The sequence below is a fragment of the Ranitomeya imitator genome, chromosome 4 (assembly GCF_032444005.1).
Source record: "Ranitomeya imitator isolate aRanImi1 chromosome 4, aRanImi1.pri, whole genome shotgun sequence".
Lineage (NCBI taxonomy): Eukaryota > Metazoa > Chordata > Amphibia > Anura > Dendrobatidae > Ranitomeya > Ranitomeya imitator.
In genome coordinates this window covers 573,510,024-573,533,335 of record NC_091285.1, presented here as the reverse complement: position 1 = coordinate 573,533,335, position 23,312 = coordinate 573,510,024, and the positions used below count along the sequence as shown (strand labels likewise).

The 23,312-nt window shown below is 47.3% G+C and overlaps 1 protein-coding gene across 2 annotated transcripts in view; it reads left to right on the top strand.

Moving 5' to 3' along the window:
- The first annotated feature begins 9,155 nt into the window (after positions 1 to 9,155).
- Positions 9,156 to 23,312, top strand: part of LOC138676766 (uncharacterized protein HI_0077-like) — a 37,671-nt gene continuing 23,514 nt past the window's right edge. The window contains exon 1 of one of the 2 annotated variants that reach the window (XM_069766351.1): positions 9,156 to 9,372. In XM_069766351.1, coding sequence (XP_069622452.1) covers positions 9,266 to 9,372 — 107 coding nt within the window. In that variant the 5' untranslated portion in view covers positions 9,156 to 9,265. The remainder of the gene's footprint in view (positions 9,373 to 23,312) is intronic. The other variant, XM_069766352.1, reaches the window with a different exon arrangement.

Here is a 23,312-nt window from a genome sequence, read left to right as displayed (position 1 = left end):
GATGGTTCGCTGAGACCTTGTATAGATTACCGCCTTCTAAATAAGATCACGGTTAAATTTCAGTACCCCTTGCCATTGTTATCTGATCTGTTTGCTCGGATTAAGGGGGCTAGTTGGTTCACAAAGATAGATCTTCGTGGTGCGTATAATCTGGTGCGAATTAAGCAGGGCGATGAATGGAAAACTGCATTTAATACGCCCGAGGGTCATTTTGAGTATCTCGTGATGCCGTTCAGACTTGCCAATGCTCCATCAGTGTTTCAGTCCTTTATGCATGACATCTTCCGAGAGTACCTGGATAAATTCCTGATTGTGTACTTGGATGACATTTTGGTCTTCTCGGATGATTGGGAGTCTCATGTGAAGCAGGTCAGAACGGTTTTTCAGGTCCTGCGTGCTAATTCTTTGTTTGTGAAGGGATCAAAGTGTCTCTTTGGTGTGCAGAAGGTTTCATTTTTGGGGTTCATCTTTTCCCCTTCTACTATCGAGATGGATCCTGTTAAGGTCCAAGCCATCCATGATTGGACTCAGCCGACATCGCTGAAAAGTCTGCAAAAGTTCCTGGGCTTTGCTAATTTTTATCGTCGCTTCATCTGCAATTTTTCTAGTATTGCTAAACCATTGACCGATTTGACCAAGAAGGGTGCTGATGTGGTCAATTGGTCTTCTGCTGCTGTGGAGGCTTTTCAAGAGTTGAAGCGTCGTTTTTCTTCTGCCCCTGTGTTGTGTCAACCAGATGTTTCTCTTCCGTTCCAGGTCGAGGTTGATGCTTCTGAGATTGGAGCAGGGGCTGTTTTGTCACAGAGAGGTTCAGGTTGCTCAGTGATGAAACCATGCGCTTTCTTTTCCAGGAAGTTTTCGCCTGCTGAGCGAAATTATGATGTGGGCAACCGAGAGTTGCTGGCCATGAAGTGGACATTCGAGGAGTGGCGTCATTGGCTTGAAGGAGCTAAGCATCGCGTGGTGGTATTGACTGATCATAAGAACTTGACTTATCTCGAGTCTGCCAAGCGCTTGAATCCTAGACAGGCTCGTTGGTCGTTGTTCTTTGCCCGTTTTGACTTTGTGATTTCGTACCTTCCGGGCTCTAAAAATGTGAAGGCGGATGCTCTGTCTAGGAGTTTTGTACCCGACTCTCCGGGCTTATCTGAGCCGGCGAGTATCCTCAAGGAAGGAGTAATTGTGTCTGCCATCTCCCCTGATTTGCGGCGGGTGCTGCAAAAATTTCAGGCTAATAAACCTGATCGTTGCCCAGCGGAGAAACTGTTTGTCCCTGATAGGTGGACGAATAGAGTTATCTCTGAACTTCATTGTTCGGTGTTGGCTGGTCATCCTGCAATCTTTGGTACCAGAGAGTTAGTGGCTAGATCCTTTTGGTGGCCCTCTCTGTCGCGGGATGTGCGTACTTTTGTGCAGTCCTGTGGGATTTGTGCTCGGGCTAAGCCCTGCTGTTCTCGTGCCAGTGGGTTGCTTTTGCCCTTGCCGGTCCCGAAGAGGCCTTGGACACATATCTCTATGGATTTTATTTCTGACCTTCCCGTTTCTCAAAAGATGTCAGTCATTTGGGTGGTCTGTGATCGCTTTTCTAAGATGGTCCATCTGGTACCCTTGTCTAAATTGCCTTCCTCCTCTGATTTGGTGCCTTTGTTCTTCCAGCATGTGGTTCGTTTGCATGGCATTCCAGAGAATATTGTTTCTGACAGAGGTTCCCAGTTTGTTTCGAGGTTTTGGCGAGCCTTTTGTGGTAGGATGGGCATTGACTTGTCTTTTTCCTCGGCTTTCCATCCTCAGACTAATGGCCAGACCGAGCGAACCAATCAGACCTTGGAAACATATCTGAGGTGCTTTGTTTCTGCTGATCAGGATGACTGGGTGTCCTTTTTGCCTTTGGCTGAGTTCGCCCTTAATAATCGGGCCAGCTCGGCTACCTTGGTTTCACCGTTTTTCTGCAATTCTGGGTTCCATCCTCGTTTCTCTTCTCGACAGGTTGAGTCTTCGGACTGTCCTGGTGTGGATACTGTGGTGGACAGGTTGCAGCAGATTTGGACTCAGGTAGTGGACAATTTGACCTTGTCCCAGGAGAAGGCTCAACGTTTCGCTAATCGCAGACGCCGTGTGGGTCCCCGACTTCGTGTTGGGGATCTGGTTTGGTTATCTTCTCGTCATATTCCTATGAAGGTTTCCTCTCCTAAGTTTAAACCTCGTTTTATTGGTCCGTATAGGATTTCTGAGGTTCTTAATCCTGTGTCTTTTCGTCTGACCCTTCCAGATTCTTTTTCCATACATAACGTATTCCATAGGTCATTGTTGCGGAGATACGTGGCACCTATGGTTCCATCTGTTGAGCCTCCTGCCCCGGTTTTGGTGGAGGGGGAATTGGAGTATATTGTGGAGAAGATTTTGGATTCTCGTGTTTCAAGACGGAAACTCCAGTATCTGGTTAAATGGAAGGGTTATGCTCAGGAAGATAATTCCTGGGTTTTTGCCTCTGATGTCCATGCTCCCGATATTGTTCGTGCCTTTCATGTGGCTCATCCTGGTCGGCCTGGGGGCTCTGGTGAGGGTTCGGTGACCCCTCCTCAAGGGGGGGGTACTGTTGTGAATTCTGTGGCAGAGTTCACTCCTGTGGTCACAAGTGGTACTTCGGCTGATTCTCTCTGGGATCTTCCGTTTGTGGAGGAAAGTGGTACTGCAGCTTCTGAGTTTTCTCCCTCAGGTGATCTGGTGAGCTCGTTAGCTTCTTCTCTACTTAACTCCACCTGATGCTTTGATCCATGCTTCCTGTCAATGTTCCAGTGTTGGACTGGTTTTTTCCCTGGATCATTCCTCTGGCCTGCTGCTCTGCAAAGCTAAGTTTTGCTTTTGTTATTTTGTTGCTATTTTTCAGTTCAGCTTGCTTTATTGGTTTTTTCTCGCCTGCTGGAAGCTCTGAGACGCAGAGGGACGACCTCCGTACCGTTAGTCGGTGCGGAGGGTCTTTTTGTCCCCTCTGCGTGGTTATTTATAGGTTTTTGTGCTGACCACATAGTTATCTTCCCTATCCTCGTTCTATTCAGCTAGTCGGGCCTCACTTTGCTAAATCAGTTTAATCTCTATGTTTGTGTTTTCATCTTACTCACAGTCATTATATGTGGGGGGCTGCCTTTTCCTTTGGGGAATTTCTCTGAGGCAAGGTAGGCTTATTTTTCTATCTTCAGGAATAGCTAGTTTCTCAGGCTGTGACGAGGCGCCTAGGTTCTGGTCAGGAGCGCTCCACGGCTACCTTTAGTGTGGTTTGATAGGATCAGGGATTGCGGTCTGCAGAGTTCCCACGTCTCAGAGCTCGTTCTTTAATTTTGGGTGTTTGTCAGATCACTGTATGTGTTCTGACCGCTATGTCCATTGTGTTACTGAATTGGTTAACATAACAGGAGACCACCACTGAAAAATAGTCTTTTACTAAACATCAACTTGGTGGGAACTATGTACAATAGATAGCGGGGGCATAACGTTTCCTTCACAATATGGAGCATCTTCACACACAGTGTCTACTGCTTTGTGTTTACTTGTTCCTGCCTCACGTTTCTCTGTCTTCACCACAACCCTGCACACTACTACAGCCCAGTTCATGACAGTCCTATTCTCAACTCATGGTTCTTTTTCCTCTTCCCTCTTAAGGGAGCTAGTTTGCCAATATGGCCGGGACTTAGCTTCTCAGCTTCTGACACCTTGGAACTCCTGCCCAGGGCAATCTCTTAGGCTGGTTTCACATTTGCGTTTTTTGCCGCAGCGTTTGTACCGCATAAAAACGCATGCGTCGTGTTTTCCTATATTTAACATTAAAAACGCATGCGTTTTTTTTATTCGTGTTTTGCCAGCGTTTGACAACGCATTCGTCTTTTCGTCGCTTGCGGCTTTTGGCGCGGAAATGCAACATGTAGTAATTTCTAGAGGCGTCTATTTGCCGCCAGGAAACGCATGCGTTCGATTGCGCAAGGTTTGCTTAAAAAAAGCATTGCTATGTAAACGCATGCGTTTTTAAGCACATGCGTTCGGTTGCGTTTTTGAACGCATGCGTTTCAATAGAGAAAAACAAGTCTAGACACTGATAAGCCACCCCCCACCATCAAGGTGATAAAGGGATCCAAACCCTAACCCTAAGCCACCATCAAGGTGATAAAGGAATCCAAACCCTAACCCTAACCATAGCCCTAACCCTAACCCTAGCCCTAACCCTAGCCCTAACCCTAGCCCTAACCCTAAGCCACCATCAAGGTGATAAAGGGATCCAAACCCTAACCCTAAGCCCTAGCCCTATCCTTAACCCTAGCCCTAACCCTAGCCCTAACCATAACCCTAGTCCTAACCCAAATGGGAAAATGGAAATAAACACATTTTTTTAATTTTTTAATTTTTCCCTAACTAAGGAGTTGATGAAGGGGGTTTGATTTCTATTTATAGGGGGTTTTCTAGTGGATTTTTAGGATTGGCAGCTGTCACACACTAAAAGACGCTTTTTATTCCCAAAAAATATTTTTTGCGTTACCACATTTTGAGAGCTACAATTTTTCCATATTTTGGTCCACAGAGTCATGTGACGTCTTGTTTTTTGCGGGACGAGTTGACATTTTTATTGGTAACATTTTCGGGCATGTGACATTTTTGATCGCTTTTTATTCCGATTTTTGTGAAGCAGAATGAACAAAAACCAGCTATTCATGAATTTCTTTTGGGGGAGGCGTTTATACCGTTCCACGTTTCGTCATAATACACGCCCTCTGTAGTCCCATTGGCGGTGTCTGGATCTTGATTTTTCTCTTGTGAAATTTCTCATCATGCGCACTAAAAACGCAAACGCAGGAAAAACGCATGTAAACGCGTACAAGCGCGGCGTTTTTTTAACCGCATGCGACAACGCATGCGTCTAAAAAACGCAGCGCTTGTACGCGTTTACATGCATTTTTTTCACCACTTGTGGATGCGTTTTAAACGCTGCAGATTTAAAGGCAAATTACATAGTTATTAAGGTTGAAGGAAGACTATATGTCCATCTAGTTCAACCCATAGCCTAACCTAACATGCCCTAACATGTTGATCCAGAGGAAGGCAAAAAAACCCATGTGGCAAAGAGTAAGCTCCACATTGGGGAAAAAAATTCCTTCCCGACTCCACATACGGCAATCAGACTAGTTCCCTGGATCAACGCCCTATCAAGGAATCTAGTGTATATACCCTGTAACATTATACTTTTCCAGAAAGGTATCCAGTCCCCTCTTAAATTTAAGTAATGAATCACTCATTACAACATCATACGGCAGAGAGTTCCATAGTCTCACTGCTCTTACAGTAAAGAATCCGCGTCTGTTATTATGCTTAAACCTTTTTTCCTCCAACCGCAGAGGATGCCCCCTTGTCCCTGTTTCAGGTCTATGATTAAAAAGATCATCAGAAAGGTCTTTGTACTGTCCCCTCATATATTTATACATTAAAATAAGATCACCCCTTAGTCTTCGCTTTTCCAAACTAAATAGCCCCAAGTGTAATAACCTATCTTGGTATTGCAGACCCCCCAGTCCTCTAATAACCTTGGTCGCTCTTCTCTGCACCCGCTCCAGTTCAGCTATGTCTTTCTTAAACACCGGAGACCAGAACTGTGCACAGTATTCTAAGTGTGGTCGAACTAGTGACTTGTATAGAGGTAAAATTATGTTCTCCTCATGAGCATCTATGCCTCTTTTAATGCATCCCATTATTTTATTTGCCTTTGCAGCCGCTGCCTGACACTGGCCACTGAATTTAAGTTTGTCATCCACCCATACACCCAGGTCTTTTTCATTGACGGTTTTGCCCAGAGTTTTAGAATTAAGCACATAATTATACATCTTATTACTTCTACCCAAGTGCATGACCTTACATTTATCCCCATTAAAGCTCATTTGCCATTTATCAGCCCAAGCTTCAAGTTTACATAAATCATCCTGTAATATAAAATTGTCCTCCTCTGTATTGATTACTCTGCAGAGTTTAGTGTCATCTGCAAATATTGAAATTCTACTCTGAATGCCCCCTACAAGGTCATTAATAAATATGTTAAAAAGTAGAGGGCCCAATACTGACCCCTGTGGTACCCCACTGCTAACCGCTACCCAGTCCGAGTGTGCTCCATTAATAACCACCCTTTGTTTCCTATCCCTGAGCCAGCTCTCAACCCACTTGCACATATTTTCCCCTATCCCCATTATTCTCATTTTATGTATCAACCTTTTGTGTGGCACCGTATCAAAAGCTTTTGAAAAGTCCATATACACTACATCCACTGGGTTCCCTTGGTCCAATCCGGAACTTACCTCTTCATAGAAACTGATCAAATTAGTCTGACATGAACGGTCCCTAGTAAACCCGTGCTGATACTGGGTCATGAGGTTATTCCTCTTCAGATGCTCCAGTATAGCGTCCCTTAGAATGCCCTCCAGGATTTTACCCACAGTAGAGGTTAAGCTTACTGGCCTATAATTTCCGAGTTCAGTTTTTGTTCCCTTTTTGAATATTGGCACCACATTTGCTATACGCCAGTCCTGCGGCACAGACCCTGTTATTATGGAGTCTTTAAAGATTAAAAATAATGGTCTATCAATGACTGTACTTAATTCCTGCAGTACTCGAGGGTGTATCCCATCCGGGCCCGGAGATTTGTCAATTTTAGTGATTTTTAGACGCCGCCGCACTTCCTGCTGGGTTAAGCAGGTGACATTTAATTGGGAATTCTTATCACTAGACATTTTGTCTGCCATGGGATTTTCTTGTGTAAATACTGATGAAAAAAAGTCATTTAGCATATTGGCTTTTTCCTCATCCTCATCCACCATCTCACCCAGACTATTTTTAAGGGGGCCAACACTATCATTTTTTAGTTTCTTACTATTTATGTAGTTAAAGAATATTTTAGGATTATTTTTACTCTCTCTGGCAATGAGTCTCTCTGTCTCAATCTTTGCTGCCTTGATTTGCTTTTTACAGAATTTATTTAATTTTCTGTATTTATTTAATGCCTCCTCACTACCCACTTCCTTTAATTCTCTAAATGCTTTCTTTTTGTCACTTATTGCGCCCCTTACAGCTCTATTTAGCCATATTGGTTTCCTCCTATTTCTAGTATGTTTATTCCCATACGGTATATACTGTGCACAGGTCCTATCCAGGATGCTAATAAACGTCTCCCATTTTCTTTGTGTATTTTTGTGTCTCAGGATATCGTCCCAGTTAATTGCACCAAGATCCTCTCTCATCCGTTGGAAATTTGCCCTCCTGAAGTTTAGTGTCCTTGTAACCCCTCTACTACACATCTTTTTAAAGGATACATGAAAACTTATTATTTTGTGATCGCTATTTCCCAAGTAACCCCCAACCCTTATATTTGATATGCGGTCTGGCCTGTTGGTTAATATTAGGTCTAGCAGTGCCCCCCTTCTTGTTGGGTCCTGAATCAGTTGTGAAACTAGCCTTAGTCTCACGGTCTTTGTCCTGGCCTGTTACTTCCCTACGGGGCGTACTGCTAGGCATCCTATTCCAGGACCCGTCTCCAATGCATCACTCTGTCCTCTGATCACTTAGGCTAAGAGACTATTCACATAGAAAAAATGGTTATCCAGCTCACCCATAAACTGAAGTCCTCCGGTAGTGCAGGGACATGAAGGCCTGTGTCGGCAGCAGGAACTGAAGACAACTTGGTAGAGAAGCTGTCCAGCAACAGATCCAGAGAGGTGTTAAAAACGACTATTTATTTCAATGATTACAATTTTTTTTTTCAAAAAATGTTTTGTATCATATTAGTAAAAATTGCATATCCCTGGTTATGCACCAGAACAACGCGCTTCGAACTACTTGTTCTTAGTCACAGCATGGTACCATACTAAGAACAAATAGTTTGAAATGCGTTAGCCTGGTGCATTCCCAGGGATATGCAACTTTTACTAATATAATACAAAACATTTTTTGAAAAATAAAAATGTAATCATTTATTGAAATAAATAGTTGTTTTTAACATTTACCTCATAGGCCAATAGATGTGTTCATACTAGACACGTAGGTTCCCAGCAAACCGGAGACAGCCTTGTCGTTAGCTGCTGGGCATGCATGAATTGGCCAAATTATGTGCTAAGCGTCTCCATGTTTTCTTATTATCTAGAGCAGTATTGCTATTCATATTTCATATAATACATATTTACATGCTTTAGCACTACAGAGGGCGACTTTATTTGTTTGAGTAGCAATCATAGTCAACCAGAGGGAGAAATTCAGCCAAGCCACAGAATGTGAAAGCATCCGAAGACCGCGTTCACACTATCAGTATTTGGTCAGTATTTACCTCAGTATTTGTAACCAAAACCAGGAGTGGAACAATCAAAGGAAAAGTATAATAGAAACATATGCACCACTTCTGGATTTATCACCCACTCCTGGTGTTGGCTCATAAATACTGAGGTAAAATACTGACCAAATACTGAGGTAAAATACTGACCAAATACTGAGGTAAAATACTGACCAAATACTGAGGTAAAATACTGACCACATACTGAACATGTGAACGAGGCCTAAGAGGTGGTTCAGCTGAGCAGCTCGGGTGTATAATCCCCACGGGCCGCTCTTCCACACAGAAAGAAATCACGTCAAAGATTTTGGTTAGTTTTGAAAACCAGAATAGCGCATTCACCCTGCAGGTTTCCCCACAGCGGTTCACGGTGCGGACGGGCACATGGCGCTCCCATGGAGTCAGCCACAGTTTGAGATCACGGCTAACCAGATTTTCAGTAGGACTGTCTGAACCCGGCCTTAGTCCCTGGGCTCTGGGATATGAGGCGATGGCTCAGGGTCTCTACTGCCTGCCTCCATTATGGGGGGAGAATATGGCACTCCAATAAGTGGTGTTTCAGGGGCACACAGGGCAGCAGCCTAAGAGCCCAGTCCTGAGCTGGTGTAAGCTCTGGTGTCACTGGCCATGGTCTGGAACTCTGTCCTCTGTTCTCTGTTCTGAAGGAGCAGCACGTGATGTCTGTCGCTATGGTAACGACCATGATGCTTAGGAAATGTGTCCTCGCAACTAACTAACCCAAAGTAGCAAACTGACTGTTGCCATAACAACAGAAGCAGGCGCCTGAGCCGCGTCACGCATGCGCCCCGCCCCTCAGGAGGTTCCCTGTGGTAGGGCCCAGTCCCCGGCTTGTAGCTCTGCTTCCTGCCGGCTGGGTGCTGCTGCCGGCGGCTGTGCTCAGCCTTGTGCCGCCCGGCAATGGAGGGCTTCTCGGAGGAGCTGGTGAGCGCCCTGAAGGAGGTGGTCAGCCACAGTAACTGGCAGTGTGTCGGGGACAAGGAGAGGTTTAAACCCCCCTGTACTAAGTAAGCGCTGCTACTGTGGAGTGATGTGTGACTGCTGCCTACATGCGGCGCCACCTGTGCCCTCATATCCTGCTGCAGAGCGGTGTGTGCCCGGGGCTGGGGGCAGTGTCTGTGCCCTCATATAATGCTGCAGAGCAGTGTGTGCCCGGGGCTGGGGGCAGTGTCTGTGCCCGCTGTATATAGGGCTGGGGGCAGTGTCTGTGCCCGCTGTATATAGGGCTGGGGGCAGTGTCTGTGCCCGCTGTATATAGGGCTGGGGGCAGTGTCTGTGCCCGCTGTATATAGGGCTGGGGGCAGTGTCTGTGCCCGCTGTATATAGGGCTGGGGGCAGTGTCTGTGCCCACTGTATATAGGGCTGGGGGCAGTGTCTGTGCCCGCTGTATATAGGGCTGGGGGCAGTGTCTGTGCCCGCTGTATATAGGGCTGGGGGCAGTGTCTGTGCCCGCTGTATATAGGGCTGGGGGCAGTGTCTGTGCCCACTGTATATAGGGCTGGGGGCAGTGTCTGTGCCCGCTGTATATAGGGCTGGGGGCAGTGTCTGTGCCCGCTGTATATAGGGCTGGGGGCAGTGTCTGTGCCCACTGTATATAGGGCTGGGGGCAGTGTCTGTGCCCGCTGTATATAGGGCTGGGGGCAGTGTCTGTGCCCGCTGTATATAGGGCTGGGGGCAGTGTCTGTGCCTGCTGTATATAGGGCTGGGGGCAGTGTCTGTGCCTGCTGTATATAGGGCTGGGGGCAGTGTCTGTGCCTGCTGTATATAGGGCTGGGGGCAGTGTCTGTGCCCACTGTATATAGTGCTGGGGGCAGTGTCTGTGCCCGCTGTATATAGTGCTGGGGGCAGTGTCTGTGCCCGCTGTATATAGTGCTGGGGGCAGTGTCTGTGCCCGCTGTATATAGGGCTGGGGGCAGTGTCTGTGCCCACTGTATATAGTGCTGGGGGCAGTGTCTGTGCCCGCTGTATATAGGGCTGGGGGCAGTGTCTGTGCCCGCTGTATATAGGGCTGGGGGCAGTGTCTGTGCCCGCTGTATATAGGGCTGGGGGCAGTGTCTGTGCCCACTGTATATAGTGCTGGGGCAGTGTCTGTGCCCACTGTATATAGTGCTGGGGCAGTGTCTGTGCCCACTGTATATAGGGCTGGGGCAGTGTCTGTGCCCTCATATAATGCTGCAGAGCAGTGTGTGCCCGGGGCTGGGGCAGTGTCTGTGGCCGCTGTATATAGGGCTTGGGCAGTGTCTGTGCCCGCTGTATATAGGGCTGGGGGCAGTGTCTGTGCCCGCTGTATATAGGGCTGGGGGCAGTGTCTGTGCCCACTGTATATAGTGCTGGGGCAGTGTCTGTGCCCACTGTATATAGGGCTGGGGCAGTGTCTGTGCCCGCTGTATATAGGGCTGGGGGCAGTGTCTGTGCCCGCTGTATATAGTGCTGGGGCAGTGTCTGTGCCCTCATATAATGCTGCAGAGCAATGTGTGCCCGGGGCTGGGGCAGTGTCTGTGCCCGCTGTATATAGGGCTGGGGGCAGTGTCTGTGCCCGCTGTATATAGGGCTGGGGGCAGTGTCTGTGCCCGCTGTATATAGGGCTGGGGGCAGTGTCTGTGCCCGCTGTATATAGTGCTGGGGCAGTGTCTGTGCCTGCTGTATATAGGGCTTGGGCAGTGTCTGTGCCCGCTGTATATAGGGCTGGGGGCAGTGTCTGTGCCCGCTGTATATAGTGCTGGGGCAGTGTCTGTGCCCACTGTATATAGGGCTGGGGGCAGTGTCTGTGCCTGCTGTATATAGGGCTGGGGGCAGTGTGTGTGCCCGCTGTATATAGTGCTGGGGCAGTGTCTGTGCCCGCTGTATATAGGGCTGGGGGCAGTGTCTGTGCCTGCTGTATATAGGGCTGGGGCAGTGTCTGTGCCCGCTGTATATAGGGCTGGGGCAGTGTCTGTGCCCACTGTATATAGGGCTGGGGGCAGTGTCTGTGCCTGCTGTATATAGGGCTGGGGCAGTGTCTGTGCCCACTGTATATAGGGCTGGGGGCAGTGTCTGTGCCCGGGGCTGGGGCAGTATCTGTGCCCGGGGCTGGGGCAGTGTCTGTGCCCACTGTATATAGGGCTGGGGGCAGTGTCTGTGCCCACTGTATATAGGGCTGGGGCAGTGTCTGTGCCCACTGTATATAGGGCTGGGGGCAGTGTCTGTGCCTGCTGTATATAGGGCTGGGGGCAGTGTCTGTGCCCGGGGCTGGGGCAGTATCTGTGCCCGGGGCTGGGGCAGTGTCTGTGCCCACTGTATATAGGGCTGGGGGCAGTGTCTGTGCCCACTGTATATAGGGCTGGGGCAGTGTCTGTGCCCACTGTATATAGGGCTGGGGGCAGTGTCTGTGCCTGCTGTATATAGTGCTGGGGCAGTGTCTGTGCCTGCTGTATATAGGGCTGGGGGCAGTGTCTGTGCCTGCTGTATATAGGGCTGGGGGCAGTGTCTGTGCCTGCTGTATATAGGGCTGGGGCAGTGTCTGTGCCTGCTGTATATAGGGCTGGGGCAGTGTCTGTGCCCACTGTATATAGGGCTGGGGGCAGTGTCTGTGCCCGGGGCTGGGGCAGTATCTGTGCCCGGGGCTGGGGCAGTGTCTGTGCCCACTGTATATAGTGCTGGGTCAGTGTCTGTGCCCGCTGTATATAGGGCTGGGGCAGTGTCTGTGCCCACTGTATATAGGGCTGGGGCAGTGTCTGTGCCCACTGTATATAGGGCTGGGGCAGTGTCTGTGCCCACTGTATATAGTGCTGGGGCAGTGTCTGTGCCCGCTGTATATAGGGCTGGGGGCAGTGTCTGTGCCCACTGTATATAGTTCTGGGGCAGTGTCTGTGCCCACTGTATATAGGGCTGGGGCAGTGTCTGTGCCCGCTGTATATAGGGCTGGGGCAGTGTCTGTGCCCACTGTATATAGGGCTGGGGGCAGTGTCTGTGCCTGCTGTATATAGGGCTGGGGGCAGTGTCTGTGCCCGAGGCTGGGGCAGTATCTGTGCCCGGGGCTGGGGCAGTGTCTGTGCCCACTGTATAAAGTGCTGGGTCAGTGTCTGTGCCCGCTGTATATAGGGCTGGGGGCAGTGTCTGTGCCCACTGTATATAGGGCTGGGGGCAGTGTCTGTGCCCACTGTATATAGGGCTGGGGCAATGTCTGTGCCTGCTGTATATAGGGCTGGGGGCAGTGTCTGTGCCTGCTGTATATAGGGCTGGGGGCAGTGTGTGCCTGCTGTATATAGGGCTGGGGGCAGTGTCTGTGCCCGGGGCTGGGGCAGTATCTGTGCCCGGGGCTGGGGCAGTGTCTGTGCCCACTGTATATAGTGCTGGGTCAGTGTCTGTGCCCGCTGTATATAGGGCTGGGGGCAGTGTCTGTGCCCACTGTATATAGGGCTGGGGCAATGTCTGTGCCTGCTGTATATAGGGCTGGGGGCAGTGTCTGTGCCTGCTGTATATAGGGCTGGGGCAGTGTCTGTGCCCACTGTATATAGGGCTGGGGGCAGTGTCTGTGCCCGGGGCTGGGGCAGTATCTGTGCCCGGGGCTGGGGCAGTGTCTGTGCCCACTGTATATAGTGCTGGGTCAGTGTCTGTGCCCGCTGTATATAGGGCTGGGGGCAGTGTCTGTGCCCACTGTATATAGGGCTGGGGCAGTGTCTGTGCCTGCTGTATATAGTGCTGGGGGCAGTATCAGTGCCCGCTGTATATAGGGCTGGGGGCAGTGTCTGTGCCCACTGCATATAGGGCTGGGGCAGTGTCTGTGCCCGCTGTATATAGTGCTGGGGGCAGTATCAGTGCCCGCTGTATATAGGGCTGGGGGCAGTATCTGGGCCCACTGTAGATGGGGCTGGGGGCAGTATCTGGGCCCACTGTAGATGGGGCTGGGGGCAGTATCTGGGCCCACTGTAGATGGGCTGGGGGCAGTATCTGGGCCCACTGTAGATGGGCTGGGGGCAGTATCTGGGTCCACTGTAGATGGGCTGGGGGCAGTATCTGGGCCCACTGTAGATGGGCTGGGGGCAGTATCTGGGCCCACTGTAGATGGGCTGGGGGCAGTATCTGGGCCCACTGTAGATGGGCTGGGGGCAGTATCTGGGAACACTGTAGATGGGCCTGGGGGCAGTATCTGGGCCCACTGTAGATGGGCTGAGGGCAGTATCTGGGCCCACTGTAGATGGGCTGAGGGCAGTATCTGGGCCCACTGTAGATGGGCTGGGGGCAGTATCTGGGCCCACTGTAGATGGGCTGAGGGCAGTATCTGGGCCCACTGTAGATGGGCTGAGGGCAGTATCTGGGCCCACTGTAGATGGGCTGGGGGCAGTATCTGGGCCCACTGTAGATGGGCTGGGGGCAGTATCTGGGCCCACTGTAGATGGGCTGGGGGCAGTATCTGAGCCCACTGTAGATGGGCTGGGGGCAGTATCTGGGCCCACTGTAGATGGGCTGAGGGCAGTATGTGGGCCCACTGTAGATGGGCTGAGGGCAGTATCTGGGCCCACTGTAGATGGGCTGGGGGCAGTATCTGGGCCCACTGTAGATGGGCTGGGGGCAGTATCTGGGCCCACTGTAGATGTGGCTGGGGGCAGTATCTGGGCCCACTGTAGATGGGCTGGGGGCAGTATCTGGGCCCACTGTAGATGGGCTGGGGGCAGTATCTGGGCCCACTGTAGATGTGGCTGGGGGCAGTATCTGGGCCCACTGTAGATGGGCTGGGGGCAGTATCTGGGCCCACTGTAGAGGGGATCAGGCACTGTTGCCCACGAGTGTGACTCATATTGTGTATGGTGTGACCGCTATACGCTAGTAGCATAAAGCTGTGGGTTGTAAACCAAGCAGAATCCCTAAAACCATGATCAGGAAATGCAGCAGATTAGCGGCGAGGCTGGCATTGTAGGGTCGTAGATTGGAGTTTGGGCCTGGTTTGTGGGTTAGGGTTATGGCTACAAGGTGACATTGGTCACACGGCATGAGGAACACAACGTTACATTGCATCTACTGCCGGTGAGGTTGTCCCGCAATTATCGCACGACTGATGAGATCCACAATACTGAATTCTGTGACCCGGCTGGGTTGGATGTGAGGCGCGTGCAACCTGGCACTTTGCTGTTCTTAGCCAAATCTCGTCTCCAAAAATGTCTCACTAATGTTTTGGACGCTGTGTAGCCTCGGACTAAAGTCGCTCAAATTCCTAATAAACTACATTGTGTTGATCACTTATTGTTCACTGGGGCCACATTCCCATGTACGAAAACATGTTTGTTTCAGCTGTAGTTTTTCTGCAGGGGCGGTTTTGGTACAGTGTCCCCAGAATAAATCTTAGCAGTCTGCTCTGATTGGCCTTTTTTAATGCATTTTTTTTTTGTGCAGATTTCAAGCAGAATATTTTTTTTGATTGTTTATTTTTGTGCAGAAACCCTGGGATTCTGCTTTTAGAACAAGACGGTGGCAGGTTATTATAATAAGATGTGCACGAAATTTAGATTAATAGCACCACTCCAGCGCTAAAATCCAAGACAAAAGCTGGAGTGGTGTTTTATACTGCACACCTCCTTTAGTTGCAACTACCACTATTAGGCTGTGTGCACACGTTGTGTTTTTTTTCGCGTTTTTTCCTGTAAAAACGCTATAAAACCGCAAAAAACACATACAATAAGCATCCCATCATTTAGAATTAATTCAGCATGTTTTGTGCACATGATGCGTTTTTTTCCGTGAAAAAATGCATCGCGGTAAAAACCGCAGCATGTTCATTAATTTTGCGTTTTGTTTTTTTTTGCGGATTTCTCACTACAAAATGCATTGGGAAATGTCAGGAAAAAAAACGCGGCAAAACCGCATGCAGATTTTTTGCGGATTTCTTGCAGAAGATGTCCGGTTTTTCTCAGGAATTTTCTGCGAGAAATCCTGAACGTGTGCACATAGCGTAACTGGAACAATTTTTTTTTTTTTTTTCTGTGCTTCTCTGTTGCAAAGTTATACCCCTTGGTAATAAAGAAGCCAATTTTTCCTAGAACCAATTGGGCATATACCACATAACTTCTGTCATAGAGGAGAAAAAGCAAACATCCATAGAGAAATTCTCTGGTATACGCCCAGTTGGTCAAAGGGAAAATTTACATTTTTTATTCCCGGGCATGGTAACTTTTCAACAGAGCAAACAGAAAATGTTCCAGAATCGGTAGAAACTGCAGGTTATTTTACAAAATCCAGTGAAGCACCCTCATTAAGGGCAAATTGAGTGTGAGTTTCTAGGATCTCATGCCCGCTTGTGTTGAACTCTTAAATCCAGCAGTTTTCTGCACACAAAAACATCTGAATAAAACCCAACATTTGCAACTAAAGTATGAACATGGCCTTAAAAGCACTTCACCTTCTGACATATTGTACTTCATGATAGTGGTAAAATTTCTTTGATATTACCTGCGTTTATTTGTGGGAAAAAAAAAACAGAAATTTGGCGAAAATTTTGCAATTTTCCAAATTTGACTTTTATGCCCTTACATCACAGAGATATGTCACACAAAATACTTAATAAGTAACATTTCCCACATGTCTACTTTACATGAGCACAATTTTGGAACCAACATTTTTTTTTTTTTGGTTTTTACATCACCATTTTTTATTTTTAGGGACCACTTCACATTTGAAGTCACTTTGAGGGGTCTACATGATAGAAAATAGCCAAGTGTGACACCATTCTAAAAACTACCCCTCAAAGTGCTCAAAACTACATTGAAGAAGTTTATTAACCCTTCAGGTGTTTCACAGGAATTTTTGGAATGTTTAACAAAAAATGAACATTTAACTTTTATTCTCTAAAAATTAACTTCAGCTCCAATTTGTTTTATTTTACCAAGGGTAACAGGAGAAAATGGACCCCAAAAGTTGTTGTACAATTTGTCCTGAGTACGCTGATACCCAATATGTGGGGGTAAATCACTGTTTGGGCACATGGCAGAGCTCGGAAGGGAACGAGCGCCGTTTGACTTTTCAAAGCAAAATTGGCTGGAATTGAGATCGGACGCCATGTCACGTTTGGAGAGCCCCTGATGTGCCTAAACAGTGGAAACCCCCAATTCTAACTGAAACCCAAACACGCCCCTAACCCTAATCCCAACCATAACCCTAACCACACCCCTAACCCGAACACGCCCCTAACCCTAATCCCAACCATACCCCTAACCAACACACCCCTAACCCTAATCCCAACCCTAACCCTAACCACACCCCTAACCCTAATCCCAACTGTAAATGTAATCCAAACCCCATCCCCAACCCTAAAGGTACCTTCACTCTGAGCAACTTTATAACGATAGCAATCCGTGACGTTGCAGCGTCCTGGATAGCGATATCGTTGTTTGACACGCAGCAGCGATCTGGATCCTGCTGTGACATCGCTGGTCGGAGCTAGAAGGCCAGAACTTTATTTCGTCGCTGGATCACCCGCTGTCATCGCTGGATCGGCGTGTGTTCACTTGTAACCAGGGTAAACATCGGGTTACTAAGCGCAAGGCCGCACTTAGTAACCCAATATTTATCCTGGTTATCATTGTAAAAAAAAAAAAAACACAACATACTCACATTCCGGTGTCTGTCACGTCCCCCGCCGTCAGCTTCCCGCACTGACTGTGACGTCACCGCTATGCTGTGCTTTACGGCCGGCGCTGACACAGTCAGTGCGGGAACGTGACGGGGAGGGACGTGACAGACACCGGAATGTGAGTATGTTGTGTTTTTTTTTTTTTTACATTTACAATGGTAACCAGGGTAAACATCGGGTTACTAAGCGCAGCCCTGCGCTTAGTAACCCGATGTTTACCCTGGTTACCCGGGGACTTCGGCATCGTTGGTCGCTGGAGAGCTGTCTGTGTGACAGCTCCCCAGCGACCACACAACGACTTACCAACGATCACGGCCAGGTCGTATCGCTGGTCGTGATCGTTGGTAAATCGTTTAGTGTAACGGTACCTTAACTTTAGCTCCAACCCTAACCCTAATGGGAAAATGGAAATAAATAAATAAAAATTATTTTATTTTTCCCTAACTAAGGGGGTGATGCAGGGGTGTCTTATTTACTATTTATATCGTTTTTTTAACAGATTTTTATGATTAGCAGCTGTCACACACTGAAAGAGACTTTTTATTACAAAAAATTGTTTTTGCGTCTCCACATTTTGAGAGCTATAATTTTTCCACATTTTGGTCCACAGAGTCATGTGAGATCTTGTTTTTTTATTGGTACCATTTTCGGGCACGTGACATTTTTTGAACGCTTTTTATTCTGATTTTTGTGAGGCAGAATGACCACAAACCAGCTATTCACGAATTTCTTTTGGGGGGGGGGCGGTGTTTATACCGTTCCACGTTTGATAAAATTGATAAAGCAGTTTTATTCTTCGGGTCAGTACGATTACAGCAATACCTCATTTATATCATTTTATGTTTTGGCGCTTTCATATAATAAGGACTATTTTATATAAAAAATAATTATTTTGCATCGCTTTATTCTGAGGACTATAACTTTTTTATTTTTTCGCTGATGACGCTGTATGGCGGCTCGTTTTTTGCGGGACAAAATGAAGTTTTCATCGGTACCATTTTTTTAATATCCCTCTTTTTAATCGCGTGTTATTCCACATTTTGTTCGGCGGTATGATAATATAGCATTGTTTTTTGCCTTGTTTTTTTTATTTTTTTTACGGTGTTCACTGAAGGGGTTAACTAGTGGGACAGTTTTATAGGTCGGGTTGTTACGGATGCGGCATTACTAAATATGTGTACTTGTATTGTTTTTTTTATTTAAAGAAATGTATTTATTGGAACAATATTTTTTTTCTTTATTTAGGAATTATTTTTTTTACTTTTTTTTTTACACATGTAAATATTTTTTTGTTAACTTTATAACATTGCCACAGGGGGGGACATCATGTTATAGTGTCAGATCGCTGATCTGACACTGCAGTGCACTGTGTCAGATCAGCGATCTGACAGGCCCTGCAGGAGGCTTGCAAGCCCGGAAAGCCCCCCGTGGCCATTTTGGATCCAGGGCCTGCAAGGAGGAGGAGGTAGGAGACCCTCGGAGCAACGCGATCACATCGCGTTGCTCCAAGGGTCTCGGAAGCACACCGGGAGCCCCCTCCTTGCGCGATGCTTCCCTATGCCACTGGAACGCTGCAATTATGCTTGATCGCAGTGTTCCGGGGGTTAATGAGCCAGGAGCTGTCCGTGACCGCTCCTGGCACATAGTGCCGGATGTTATCTGCGATAGTCAGCTGACACCCGGCCCCGATCGGCCACACTCCCACCGTGAGCGCAGCTGATCGGTGATAACGTACTATCCCATCGGTGGTCATACGGGCCCATACCTCCTCGACGGGATAGTATGTCATATGTCAGGAAGGAGTTAAACAATGTAAATTTCTTTTGGCAGTACAGGGGTTAATCTGTTCTGTGGAGAGCTCCTGGAGAGTTTTGGCACTCTGCTGTGCACTCCCATCTTCTATATACTCTGGGCCCTGGATAGCACTCACTGTCAGAGCTAGGCTTTGCTGCATGGCTGGAAGTTGCTGCTGGTGGTTATTGGAGAAAAGCGTTTGGTGGGTTTATCTGTGACTTTTGCTAGGTTTTGAGTGTGTGATAATTCCCTTTCTTCTCTCACATTGGGTTTACCCCATCCTCCACTCCCCAGTGCATTCCTCTGTTATTTATGTGTGTATATTTGTATGATTGGTATTTTCCTTTATCCCTGTTCATATTACCTTGTTAGTCTGGTTAGTGTATTACAGTACACCACTACTCCTATTCCCTGGGTGGGGGAAGAGAACAGACTGTAGGTAGATTCAAGAGCTAAGGCAGGGTACGTGGCCCTGGCATCTTCACCATTAGAAGTAACCCAGGGAACAGGGAGAGCTAGGGCACCCCCTTGCCTTAGGGACAGGGAAGGAGCCCCTGGTCCCTGGATGCATGACAACAGAGTCGTGACAGTAACTGTTCACATTGATGGGATTGAATCTTCGTGTTCACATATTTCCCATCCATTTTGTATGAAGCAGTAATAGGGCAGCAACAGAAATATTTGGGGCTTTTCTGTACGTCTATATGACTTTATACTGGTGGAAAAAAATTGTGGTATTAACCGTGACTTGCTATATTTACGGAGGTATTCACAATGTGCCGTTCATATAGAGAACTTATCGAAATGATTTTACTACTGATATGTAGGTCCTAGGACAACCGTAAAATATGATTCTCGTAGAATCCGATGAACTGAGTAATCGATCTGTGAAGCCACATACAAATTGGTCTGGAAGTGCATTGGACATTTTCAAATAAAGATTTTCTTTTTTCTTACAAATGAAAAAAAAAAATGTGTAATTTGTAGTGATGAGCGAATATACTTGTTACTCGAGATTTCCCGAGCATGCTCAGGGGTCCTCCGAGTATTTGTTAGTACTCGGAGATTTAGTTTTCTGCACCGCAGCTGAATGATTTACATCTGTTAGCCAGCATAAGTACATGTGGGGGTTGCCTGGTTGCTAGGGAATCCCCACATGTAATCAAGCTGGCAAAGAGATGTAAATCATTCAGCTGAGGTGAGGAAAACTAAATCTCCGAGTACTAAAAAATACTCGGAGAACCCCCGAGCATGCTCAGGAAATCTCGAGTAACGAGTAAATTCGCTCATCACTAGTAATTTGTGATTCCGGACCTAATTCCTGTTAGGAAAAGGGGCAGTTTGTGCCTAATAGACAAAATGTGCCATCTATGGCAGGGGCACAAGTGTCCTTTATAACCCTGAGATCACAGTTGTAGAAAAAATACATGTAATATATCTGTGACGTGATAATACAACCCCTGGCAAAAATTATGTAATCACCGGCCTTGGGGGATGTTCATTCAGTTGTTTAATTTTGTAGAAAAAAAGCAGATCACAGACATGGCACAAAAGTAAAGTCATTTTAAATGACATCTTTCTGGCTTTAATAAACACTTAGGCTATGTTCACACGTTGCGGTTTTTACCGCGGAACCGCAACGATTTTGCCGCTGCGGGTCCGCTGCAGTTTCCATTGCGTTTACATTTACATGGAAACCAATGGAAACCGCAAACCGCTGCGCAGAAACGCAGCGGTTAAAAACCCGCAGCATGTCACTTTTTTGTGCAGAATCGCAGCGATTCTGCACCCATAGAAATGCATTGATCCGCTTACTTCCCGCATGGGGCTGTGCCCACCATGCGGGAAGTAAGCGGATAATGTGCGGGTTATACCCGGGGTGGAGGAGAGGAGACTCTCCTCCAGGCCCCGGGAACCATATTTGAGTAAAAAAAAAAAAAGAATTAAAATAAAAAATAATGATATACTCACCTCTGAAGTCTCAGCGCTGCACGCGGCCGTCCGGTCTCAGGTTTGCTATGCGACCAAGACCTGCGGTGACGTCGCGGTCACATGACCGTGACGTCACGAAGGTCCTGGTCGCACAGCATGTTTGGAACCGGACCGCCGCCTGCAGTGCCGAGGAGATCGGGACGTCAGAGGGTGAGTATATCATGATTTTATTATTTTTAACATTACTATTGATGCTGCATATGCAGCATCAATAGTAGGAGTAAAATCTCGCAGCGGAACCCGCAGGACAAACCGCGATAAATCTGCAGGGATAACCGCAGCGGGTTTGCCCTGCAGATTTATCAAATCCGCTGCGGGAGAACCCGCAGGGACAGGACGCAACGTGTGAACATAGCCTAAGGGTATGTGCACACGTAGATGAAAACTCTGCGGATTTTTCCGCACCTATTTTGAGAAATCCGCAGGTAAAAAGCACTGCGCTTTACCTGCGGATTTACCACGGATTTTATGCGTTTTTTGTGCGGATTCCACCTGCTGTTTTACACCTGCAGATTCCTATTATGGAGCAGGTGTAAACCGCTGCGGAATCCGCACAAAGAATTGACATGCTGCGGAATAAACAACACTACGTTTCCACGTGTTTTTTTCCACAGCATGTGCACTGCAGATTTTGTTTTCCATAGGTTTACATGGTACTGTAAACTCAGGGAAAACAGCTGCGAATCCACAGCGTCAAAACTGCTGCGCATCCGCAGCAAAATCCGCAACGTGTGCACATACCCTAAAAGAAATTAAAATAAAAAAATGTTGTAGTCAGTAATGTTTACTTTTTTACAACAAGCATAGGGGAAAAACTATGGACTCACTCAATTATGTGGAAAAAATTATGGAATCGCCCTCTAAATTTTCATCCCCCAAACTAACACCTGCATCAAATTAGATCTGTTTGTTATTCTGCATCTAAAAAGGAGTGGTCACACCTTGGAGAGCTGTTGCACCAAGTGGACTGACATGAATCATGGCTCCAACATGAGAGATGTCAATTGAAACAAAGGAGAGGATTATCAAACTCTTAAAAGAGGGTAAATCATCACGCAATGTTGCAAAAGATGTTGGCTATTCACAGTGAGCTGTTTAAAATCTGGACCAAATACAAATAACATGGGAAGGTTGTTAAAGGCAAACATACTGGTAGACAAAGGAAGCCATCAAAGCGTCAAGACCGGAAACTTAAAGCAATATGTCTCCAAAACGGGAAATGCACAACAAAACAAATGAGGAACGAATGGGTGGAAACTGGAGTCAACGTCTGTGACTGAACTGTAAAAAACCGCCTAACGGAAATGGGATTTACATACAGAAAAACTAAAGGAAAGCCATCATTAACACCTAAACAGAAAAAAACAAGGTTACAGTGGGCTAAGGAAAAGCAATTGTGGACTGTGGATGACTGGAAGAAAGTCATATTATTGTTATTTATTTATATAGCACCATTAATTCCATGGTGCTGTACATGAGAAAGGGGTCACATACAGGGTTATAGATATCGTTTACAGTAAACAGGTTTACAGTGACGGACTGGTACAGAGGGGAGAGGACCCTGTCCTTGCGGACTTTCAGTGATGAATCGCGAATCTGCATTGGGCAAGGTGATGATGCTGGAACTTTTGTTTGGTGCCGTTCCAATGAGATTTATAAAGATGACTGCCTGAAGAGAACATGCAAATTTCCACAGTCATTGATGAGATGGGGCTGCATGTCAGGTAAAGGCACTGGGGAGATGGCTGTCATTACATCTTCAATAAATGCACAAGTTTATGTTGATATTTTGGACACTTTTCTTATTCCATCAATTAAAAGGATGTTTGGGGATGATGAAATCATTTTCAAGATGATAATGCATCCTGCCATAGAGCAAAAATTGTGAAAACTTTCCTTGAAAAAAGACACATAAGGTCAATGTCATGGCCTGCAAATAGTGCGGATCTCAATCCAATTGAAAATCTTTCGTGGAAGTTGAAGAAAATGGTCCATGACAAGGCTCCAACCTGCAAAGCTGATCTGGCAACAGCAATCAGAGAAAGTTGGAGCCAGATTGATGAAGAGTACTGTGTGACACTCATTAAAGGTACCGTTACACTGAGCGACTTACCAACGATCACGACCAGCGATACGACCTGGCCGTGATAGTTCGTAAGTCGTTGTGTGGTCGCTGGTGAGCTGTCACACAGACGGCTCTCCCAGCGACCAACGATCAGGGGAAAGACTTCGGCATCTTTGAAACTGTCTTCAACGATGCCGAAGTCCCCGGGTAGCCAGGGTAAATATCGGCTTACTAAGCGCAGGGCCGCGCTTAGTAACCCGATATTTACCCTAGTTACCATTGTAAATGTGTAAAAAAAAAAAAAAAAACAGTACATACATTCCGATGTCTGTCACGTCCCCCGGCGTCCACTGTGTGAGCGCCGGCCGGCCATAAAGCAGAGCACAGTGGTGACGTCATGATGTCACCGCTGTGCTCTGCTTTACGGCCGGCCGGCGCTAACACAATCAGTGCGGGAAGCTGACGCCGGGGGACGTGACAGACATCGGAATGTG